The 10,527-nt window shown below is 39.9% G+C and overlaps 1 protein-coding gene across 3 annotated transcripts; it reads right to left on the bottom strand.

The window, feature by feature from the left end:
* Window positions 1-3,318: 3,318 nt before the first annotated feature.
* LOC130418543 (UDP-glucuronosyltransferase 2A3-like) lies at window positions 3,319-6,213 on the bottom strand. 3 transcript variants are annotated; one of them, XM_056744768.1, is made up of 2 exons: window positions 6,184-6,213; window positions 3,319-5,424 (listed from the first exon to the last, which is right to left on the bottom strand). In XM_056744768.1, exon 2 carries the CDS (start codon window positions 5,394-5,396, stop codon window positions 3,828-3,830), a length of 1,569 nt encoding a protein of 522 aa, XP_056600746.1. In that variant the 5' UTR covers window positions 5,397-5,424; window positions 6,184-6,213; the 3' UTR covers window positions 3,319-3,827. The 3 variants fall into 3 exon arrangements, with proteins under 3 accessions (XP_056600746.1, XP_056600747.1, XP_056600748.1); XM_056744769.1 differs by having other exon boundaries at window positions 6,106-6,189; XM_056744770.1 differs by lacking the exon at window positions 6,184-6,213 and adding an exon at window positions 5,597-6,037.
* Window positions 6,214-10,527: the final 4,314 nt, after the last annotated feature.

Here is a 10,527-nt window from a genome sequence, read left to right as displayed (position 1 = left end):
CGAGTATCGGAGCCGTTTGTGACAATACCTTTGATGGAAGGTAACAGGCACAAACATTTAGGCCTATGAACTTACACACAATAACAGCAAAAATAATTGCATATTCAAGTGCTTAGCATTAGAAAAATAAAAGGAGGAAAATCTTGAGCTCTAGCTTGACCTGCCAGGCTTAAACCTGGGCTTGAATTGAGTCATTGGTGAGCCTGGAACAATATTTAGATTTTATCATGTTCATTGTGGAAAAAGCTGCCTCGCAGTTGTATGTGGAGCCAAACATGGTCAAGATGTATAGGGCATTTTTCCTCAGACCTGGAAAAGCTGTCTCAGAGACCATTTGGAGCCAGAAAGTGAAGGGGTCAGTTTTTACCAACTGCTCTTTCAGGGCCACATCTGCTTGGAGATCAACCAGTTGCATCTGGAGAGGTCCAGCTGTCTATAGAGTCAACAAAAGAAGACTCCTCTCTCTCTGTCCCTGAACCTGTTCCTGCACTGCTGGGAAGTGTGCACGGTCTCCCTGCATGTCTTCCTTGAACACCTCAAGTTTCTTCTGAAAGGAGCGGACAGCTGTCATCAGTTAACAAATTGAATTGTTCTTGTCCTGTAGCCTCAAATTCTGTTCATTCAGATGTGAAGTGATATCAATCAAAAAGGCCACATTATCCGTCTGTTTTTCATTTTCTAAAACGAGGGAAAAGTGCGTTGCCTTCTGACATTTTAGCTCTGCCAAAATAGATGCTACTTCCTTCCTGATGGACCAAAAAGCATGCTAACACCCTGCCTTTGCTGAGCCATCTCACATTGTTGTGTAGCAAAAGATCATCAGCTTCTGTGAGGAATTCCTTAAGCATGCGATGCTGGTAGGAAGAGGAACACAATTATGAAAATGATCAATTTTCTGAGGGCATCATCACCTCAGCATGCTCATCTGACAGGGAGGCGCAGAGGTCGGCTTGATGAATAATGCAATGGTAACCTGTTAGCTCAGGATTATCCTCTTTCAGTCGTGCTACAGCTCCTTTCTTTCTCCCTATCATCTGTGCTTATTGAAATCACTTGTTTTGTAGCTCCTCTTGTGCTGGACTGAAGAGGAGTGACACCTAACATATCTTCACAGAATGCTCTCTGGTCTTTGTTGAAAAACCTGACATATACTAACAGCTGAGCATTGTCACAAATGTCAGTGGACTCATCCAAAGCCAAGCCTATGCACGGCTTCATCTAGCTGTGTTAGCACATCCTGAGTTAACATCTCACTTGTCTTTGTTGCAGATGATGCTGACATGGGTATTTGCTTTATTTATCACAAAGTTCTTGTTTATCTTTTCCCTCAAGTATTGTTTCAGCTACTGCACTGATGCATTCTTTGACAACCCCTCCATCAGTAAATGTTTTTTGTGTTGTCCCAAAATCCAAGCAACTCTGAGGGAACACTCATAGCACGTTGTTGGGCAGTGAATGTGTGGCTCATTATCTGGTGGACTGGTCATATTGGGCTCTAAGACTACTTATTTCATGTGATCTCACTTCAGATTTGAGTGGGTATGTCCTTTATGTCTTGTCTCATAATGATGTTTGATATTGGTACTTTTAATAAGTGCAACGGTTTCTGAACATATGAGAAGTATGAACAGAAATGAGTCTGTCCATTCAGGATTAAATGCTCTTTTTTCACTCTCCACTTTTCCTTTTTTGGAGGGCGCCATTTGTATCTTATTTTTCTCTCCCTTCCTCCGTCTCACTCGTCTGTTTCTCTCCCTTCCTCCGTCTCACTCGTCTGTTTCTCTCCCTTCCTCCGTCTCACTCGTCTGTTTCTCTCCCTTCCTCCGTCTCACTCGTCTGTTTCTCTCCCTTCCTCCGTCTCACTCGTCTGTTTCTCTCCCTTCCTCCGTCTCACTCGTCTGTTTCTCTCCCTTACTCTGTCTCATTCGTCTGTTTCTCTCCCTTCCTCCGTCTCATTCGTCTGTTTCTCTCCCTTACTCCGTCTCATTCGTCTGTTTCTCTCCCTTACTCTGTCTCATTCGTCTGTTTCTCTCCCTTCCTCCGTCTCATTCGTCTGTTTCTCTCCCTTACTCCGTCTCATTCGTCTGTTTCTCTCCCTTCCTCCGTCTCACTCGTCTGTTTCTCCGTCTTTCTCCGTGTCACTCGTCACTAACTTTCTTTTGCTTTCTACAGTCTTTTTTCTCTCATCTGTCAGCACGGTAGATTCACAATGTTCACAGCCTGGAATGCACAGACATGATTGGTTGAGTGGTATAACGCGGGGTGGTATAACTCGCATGCAATTGGTCTGTGCATTTCCACTACCGCTACCATGAAGACTTCAAAAGCTGCGGCAGTTGAAACAGAAGCGCCCCGTCTGGTTTATAAAAAAAACTCTTTCTTTTGGCTGGAAGTCTGGGTCCATATGAGACGGCTTCGGGGTCCCGACCCGGACCGCCTGTTAGTGACCTGTCCTTTAGAGGTACACATTGTAAGTGTTACATGACAAAATGTAAACTGTATCTAGCTCAGCTTCTCTGGATGCCAATAAACATGTGAAAGTTTTTGAGAATGATGACACTACAGACCCATAAACTGTTTCACTTCGTAGCAAGCTAATAGTAAACAAAAAGACAAGCAAAGAAACACTTTGTAGGCCTTGTTTCATCTGTAATGATACCTGTGGACTGAGTCTTACAGTTATACTAAGCCTGACAGTACAGTCATGAATTGAACTTTTTGTTCAATTTTTCGAAAAAAACTGGTTGGAATAAGTGTTCTGAGAACGCAACTGCTTAAAATTTGAATTCAGAACAATAAATACAATTTAATTTAAAACTGGGTAATGTTAAATATAAACCTATAAGGGACTCTTTGTCTGTGAGCATGTCAGCACATGTGATTCAATAAATGACCTTCTGTGACCTTCATGAGCTCATGTTGGCTTCAGAACGATTGCTCAGAACTATGGCACATTTGTAAAGCGTCTGTCAACAGATGATAAATAAGCACATCATACTCAGATTGTTTACTAATGGCAATCACAGCAATATCGCCAGCGAATTGAGATCTGAGAGTTCTGAAGTATTAATTTAATGGGCCTACAAAAAATAAGTATACTTCAAGTTAATTTATTATACGTACTTGAGTATAAAGTTGTTTTTGTTGTTAGGTATACTTTACTAGACTATACTTCTTGGGACTAAACATGGTCCACTTTCTAGTTGTATACAACTTTAAATGTAACAGTAGTAAACTTTGCTTACACAACTAGCTAACAACTATGTTTTTTATCTGTACTAAACCATACAAGTAAACTTGTAAGTTCCATTTTATGTGTATGTAAAAGTCTTAAATTGACTACTTAATCAAACTAAGTAGACATGAAAACAAGAAAAGGAGACTTAGAATACATCATTTTACTTTCAAATTTATCTCTTTCAAAAGACTAAGATTAAACCCTTTCTTCAATAAAAGTCAAGTTTCATTTACTTATATTTTTGATCAAAAGTAAACTGAAAGTAAACATTGTTTTTTCAGTATACTAATACACACTTTGTAAACTTCTTTTCGCAAGAGAATGGCTAAAACCTACGGCATATTACTCACACACACTTGAGATGTTTCTAATAATATACAAGATTTGAGACAAAAACGAGAATAGTTCCACACACAAACATTTCAGGGATTCAAATCTGTCCATGTTTTAGAATAAACAAACAGCTGATTCCTGTGGTCTAAACCTAAACTTTTATTCTGGCCCTTAATGAATTATTAATGAATAATGCCAACATACAACCTCAGGTGTGCATTAGTTGTAAAAAATCCTAATTTTCCATGAAAGACTGTTATTCCTTTTTCAGTTTCCTCTTACAGCATATTCTACAACACACATATTTGATGAATGCAACCATGGTAAACACAAACACTGCCAAAACAAACAACAGAACCAAAAAAACATCTACAGAATGATAAGAGTACCACGACATGTTGTAGAACTCAGAGCGCAAGTGTTTGGCTCCTTTATGTCTCATCACATGCTCGATCCAGAACATAGCTGTGTCGAGCGGTTTCATGGGCTGGTCCCTGTGCAACCTGGAGATCCTCTGTATGTCTGTCCTGTAGGAGGCATTGCTAACCAGTTCCCGTAGGGCTTGTCCAAACGTATGACCATTTATTTCTGACAACCTAAGAATTATGCCTGCTCCTTTCTCTTGAACACGAATTAAGTTGTCAAACTGGTCAAAGAACAAAGGCATGCCCAGAATCGGTACACCGTGGTATATTGCCTCCTGCACTCCATTGGTTCCTCCATGTGCTACAAAGACTTTGATCTTCGGATGTCCCAGAAGGTCATTCTGTGGCATCCATTCCACTATAAGCGTATTGTTGCCAACAGTGGATGGACGAGGTCCCAGATGCCTCCAGATGACTTTCTGTGTTAAACTTGCAAACACTGCCGCAATTTCATTTGTCACGCCCATGGGGAGGCTCTTAACAAGCGTCCCCAAAGACATAATAATAAAACCGTGGTCCCCTGAGCTCTGTGCAAAAGCTTCAAGATCTTTAGGAAGGGGCTTGGAAGGTTTGCATTGGAATCCACCTATGTACACAATGTTTGGCATGGTGGGCCTCGGAAAGTCAAAGACAAAATCCACCCTCATGAGCCAGAGATCTGCAGCTTGCATGAGACTGACAATGTCTTTCTTTTCGTCCAAGTACTTTTCTATCAGTACATCGTAATGTGGATCTACCATATATCTATTCACGATAAACCCAAGGCTGTGAAATAAGATGTTTTTTACTCTTTGACTAAAACTCATTTTATCTGTATTGCCAGAGCCTGGTAAAGGAACGTAAGAGAGAGGGGATGGTGCTATAAGTAAATGTCCTTCTCCACTAGTGGTCCACCTCACATTGAGAACCAGAGGAAGTTTCAGGTAGTGTGCCAAAACTACACCGCCTGCTATGGCTGGATCTGTGAGGACCAGGTCATACCGCTCATCCTTGAGTTTTTTCACAAGCTTCTTGTCTTCGAGGATGAATGACAGCATATTACAACCAGTGTGATGAGCTTTGGAAAGCATGGAGAACAAGTCAGCTTGAAGCTTCAAGAATGACAGTGCAGAACTATGCCCTCTTTCTATCTCCAGCGTTTTCCTTAAATACTCATCCAAAAAGTCTCCAGATTCATCAATTTCATTGGGAAGAGTGATTGAAGAATAGAAAGGGGAGTTGTCCGCGATGAACCAGCTAGAATTCCGCCGGATGACGGTGATGCTGTGACCCCTGGTGTGCATCTCCTCTATCAGAATGTTCATATTGACCCAGTGGCTGCCGTCCACAGGATACACCAGCACTTTACCTCCACTGCAGCTCAGAGCCAAAACTGACAAAACTAAAAATAATCTGATCATGGTGAGACGTCTCTGGTTGGAAAATGACCTGACAAAAAACAACACACATGTAATATTTCAAAGGCGTCATATGGAGCGAAAAAGTGTTTTTATGTGTCTTTTGTCCGTTATAAGTTGCCCGTGCATGTATTAGACATGTAAAATTGCAGAAATGGAAGTGTCGTAACAAAAGATGCATCTATCTAAAAGCCAATGCTCACCCAGACCTGCCTGGAACGCCTCGTGTAACCACACCCCCACAAATGTATAATCAGTTCATGGTTTGATTTGACTAAGACCGCCCAAATGTATACACAGGTAAGGTGGTGTACCTCTCAGAACAATTGAAGTGGAACCTGATGTTCCAAAAATTGTAAGAAGTGTAACATTTCCCTCACACGCTTGGAGTATTACACCAATCACTACGCACTGGTGAACTGCCCAATCATAACACACCTCGCTTTTCAGAGCCATGAGTCTTGTAAAATATCTGCACGTTTAAGAGAAGCGGAGCAAAGAGGAGATACAAGCATGCACGGTATCTGGAATATGCAGTTTTTTTAACCTTAAATCTGATATAAACATTGCATTACATCTAAAACAAAGCAGAATATTTGATTTAGTGTTAAAACTATACATTATATTTAGACATGTAAAACAACTAAACAATTATTTAACACACAAATTAACACAATTTTTAGTAATGAAACTTAATTTAATAGTTACTGACTGACAAATCTCCTAATTGAATAGTTAGTTAAATGCAAAAGACCACTTTGTGCGACGAAAATTCCAAAGCTCCATTCACCTCAATTGTTCAGTTCAAATTGTAGCTCTGGCTAAGACTTTGCAAAGTCAACAGATGTTACCAACATTCACATGAATGATTAACCGTCACACGCATTGCTTTCTTTGGCACAAAATTTCCAGGCCCTTAGGACACAACATGAATCAATATTAAAGATCGAAAGGATGGAAAATGAGAGTGAAAGGTTGCATAATGGTAACACAATGAAATATGCAGCAATGTTATTCAAGTTCAAGTCTATAGCTTGCGTCCCTTTACCAGTTACCTGCATGATTGGAAATGCCCCTCAAAGAAAATGGTCACTTACGTGAAAGTAAAATATATTTAAGTTGTAGTGAGATATGGTCCTATTTTCAACAAAAAAAATCGCTATAGACAATTGTTAAAGGAATGAACTCTATTTCAGAGAAATGGCTATGCGGTGCCACACAACTCTAAGAAGAACTTACACAAAGTTTCTGCAAAGTAAATCTAAGAGCAGTTAGCAAGAATCATTTCACATATAATGTGTGCAAACTCTTACGGAGCTTTTCACATCCCACCATGAAAAATGTGTTTGCACCAGTTTTCTGGTGTTTTCCAAACTGTCAGCACACAAACCAAATTTGAAGGGGAAGAGTTTCAAGGTTTTGCAAAAAGATATCCAGTAACATGGAGATTCCTGTTGTGAGGGTTACGGCAATCATAAGCATCATCTTTAAAAAATATGCAGTCAAATACAAGGCGAAGAAACATCATAGTTTTAGCTATGTATTTTTGTGTAAACTGATCACTGGCATGTCATACAAACCAGTGAAAATATGAACATTAGCTGTGATCAGTCCAAGCAGTGAGAAACAGGAATACAATATCTCAGTTGCATATAAGCAAAATCATTCAACAAATGTTTTCATGCTAGAATTTCATATACATCACACGTAATGTGTTTTCATCTGCATCAATGTAGTTTTAGTATATTCTAATGATAGCTATGGGATTTTATGGCTTCTTGTTTTCTCATGCTCCGCTTCATGATGTCACTCCTGGATTCAAGCCTTCTGTCTCACACCATAATCCATGCATGAATCAGAACCGTATTGAAATGTCCATCAAAAGACCAGCCCTACAGCAAAATACTCACATTCGTAACATACATAAATGTGGAATTCCAAAGGCCACCAATTTTATTTACAAAGATGTTCATCAAACATTGACCTAACTAAAACATGTTTGAATGTTTGTGACTTGTGTATTTGCTCCTGTTTGTTTTCTAATGTTAGAGAAAACACACCCAAAACCTGTTTAGCATTACATTCTGACTGAAAATAATATACATAAACGATTGTCAAAATAATTCTGAATCATGAAATGCACGTTTCAAAACAAAGTTTCAAACAAGTTCAGAAAAAAAAGTCATTGATAATGTTTCAGCCAGCATTGTCACTATCGTGGTGAGAGGGGATAAGGACAGAGGACCCAGGCGCAGACAGCGGGGTTAGGGGTTTTTAAGACAAGACTTCTTTAGTAATAAATACAAAACAACAACCCACAAGGGGGAAAAACAACAGGACAAGGGTATGAACATGAAGTGTAACAGGAACATAACTACACAAGACCAAGTACAACACTAGACATTAACTATGTAAGACTAAACTAGCCTGACACAACAATACAAACCGGTAGAGTAAAGCATCTTCATCTCAAGAATCAAGATCAGCTGTTTCCTATTAGAGACCCATTACAGGTCTTAAGTGATTGGAGTTGTTCACAAAAAGAATTGAATCAGCAGTTATATCCACTCTGTCAATGATCTGTTCGTAACCGATCAACAGGACACATACTGGACGTAGGATAAGGAAAGGTGTGTGTACAGTCAATCCATATTTTTGAATACATGAAATGTATACATTTTAAATTTATTTATAGACCATCGCTGGTCCATAAGAGCTTGTTTCAGTTATTAAACACTGCATACACATTTAAACAAAATACAACCAACAGAACCAAATAAAAATGTTAAACAACTATACAATATTCAAAACATATCATCTTTGTTAAACAAATATTAAACCTGTGTGTGCGTGGGTAAGTAACTATAACCAAATGCGTCGTAACAGACTGATCCAGAAGATCATGTCAAATGTTATGTTTTAAAATGTTGTATACTGTTCCAGTACAGTGATGAAGCAACACGTCATCTGATCCCATTAATAAGTCAGCAATAGATGGCAGTTCAGAGGGAAATGACCAGAGGTCTCATTCATAAAACTGTGCATAGGAGCCAAAAAATATTCAGACTTATAAAACCTGTTTGTACGCACAACTGCAAGCAATATTCGCTTTATAAATCACAGATCATCTGCAAGTGTGCGTGAGTGTTACACCACCTTGTACACGCCCCATTTTGACCATAAATAGTCAATGAAAATGACCTCATGAATGCTGATCCGTATATTCATGAGCCTGGCATGTAGTTGTTCTGGTAACTGTGAATAATGGTAACAAGTGAGAAGAGTGGAAAAAACGCAACTTCTCCAAAATGGAGATAGAAACGCTTGTAGGGGAGGTGAAGGTACGAAAAAAAACATTATTTGGTGGCCACAGCAGTGGGATCACTCATAAGAAGTAGCAGTGTGAGTGGCAACATGTTTCGGCAGCTGTCAACTGTGTCAGTCGGGTAGAACGGACAGTTGTAGAAATGAAGAAAAAGTGGTCCAATCTGAGGGTACAGTAATGTCCATAAATATTGGGACATCGACACAATTCTAACATTTTTGGCTCTATACACCACCACAGTGGATTTCAAATGAAACAAACAAGATGTGCTTTAACTGCAGCTTGTCAGCTCCAAACCAGGTGAATGGTGTAGGAATTACAACAATTTGCATTTGTGCCTCCCTCTTGTTAAGGGACCAAAAGTAATGGGACAGAATAATAATCATAAATCAAACTTTCACTTTTTAATACTTTGTTGCAAATCCTTTGCAGTCAATTACAGTCTGAAGTCTGGAACGCATAGACATCACCAGACGCTGGGTTTCATCACTGGTGATGCTCTGCCAGGCCTCTACTGCAACCGTCTTCAGTTCCTGCTTGTTCTTTGGGCATTTTCCCTTCAGTTTTGTCTTCAGCAAGTGAAATGCATGCCCATCGGATTCAGGTCAGGTGATTGACTTGGCCATTGAATAACAGTTCACTTCTTTCCCTTCAAAAACTCTTTGGTTGCTTTTGCTGTATGCTTTGGGTCATTGTCCATCTGCACTGTGAAGCGCCGTCCAATGAGTTCTGAAGCATTTGGCTGAATATGAGCAGATAATATTGCCCGAAACACTTCAGAATTCATTCTGCTGCTTTTATCAGCAGTCACATCATCAATAAATACAAGAGAACCAGTTCCACTGGCAGCCATACATGCCCACGCCATGACACTACCACCTCCATGCTTCACTGATGAGGTGGTATGCTTAGGATCATGAGCAGTTCCTTTCCTTCTCCATACTCTTCTCTTCCCATCACTCTGGTACATGTTGATCTTGTCTCATCTGTCCATACCCTAACCCTAACCCTAACCCTTCTCTTGATTGTTGCCTTTGAAACACATACACCTATCTCCTGGAGAGTGTTCTTGATCTGGCCAAATGTTGGGAAGGATGTTTTCTTCACAAGGGAAAGAATTCTTCGGTCATCCACCACAGTTGCTTTCCGTGGTCTTCCAGGTCTTTTGGTGTTGGTGAGCTCACCGGTGCATTCCTTCTTTTTAAGAATGTTCCAAACAATTGTTTTGGCCACGCCTAATGTTTTTGCTATCTCTCTGATGGGTTTGTTTCAGCCTAATGATGGCTTGCTTCACTGATAGTGACAGCTCTTTAGATCTCATCTTGACAGTTGACAGCAACAGATTCCAAATGCAAATAGCACACTTGAAATGAACTCTGGACCTTTTATCTGCTCATTGTAATTGGGATAGTGAGGGAATAACACACACCTGGCCATGGAACAGCTGAGAAGCCAATTGTCCCATTACTTTTGGTCCCTTAACAAGTGGGAGGCACATATGCAAACTGTTGTAATTCCTAAACAATTCACCTGATTTGGATGTAAATACCCTCAAATTAAATAAAACATGAAAGGTCTAATTTTCCTGATATTGTAGAGGATGAATCTACAGGACCGAGTGGTGTGGGCAACCTGATCTGTGAAGTTTAGCTGATCATCGACCACCACTCCCAGGTTTCTGGAAGATTCTGGCTACCCATATTAATTATACCATCCCTATACAGCAGGCATTATGGTACATAGTGGCAGCCGTGATAGACCCAATCTACAGATGAGATTTGATACAGTTATTATTATTACAAATATTTT

The sequence above is a fragment of the Triplophysa dalaica genome, chromosome 3 (genome assembly GCF_015846415.1).
Source record: "Triplophysa dalaica isolate WHDGS20190420 chromosome 3, ASM1584641v1, whole genome shotgun sequence".
NCBI lineage: Eukaryota > Metazoa > Chordata > Actinopteri > Cypriniformes > Nemacheilidae > Triplophysa > Triplophysa dalaica.
This window is presented reverse-complemented; position numbering and strand designations above follow the sequence as displayed.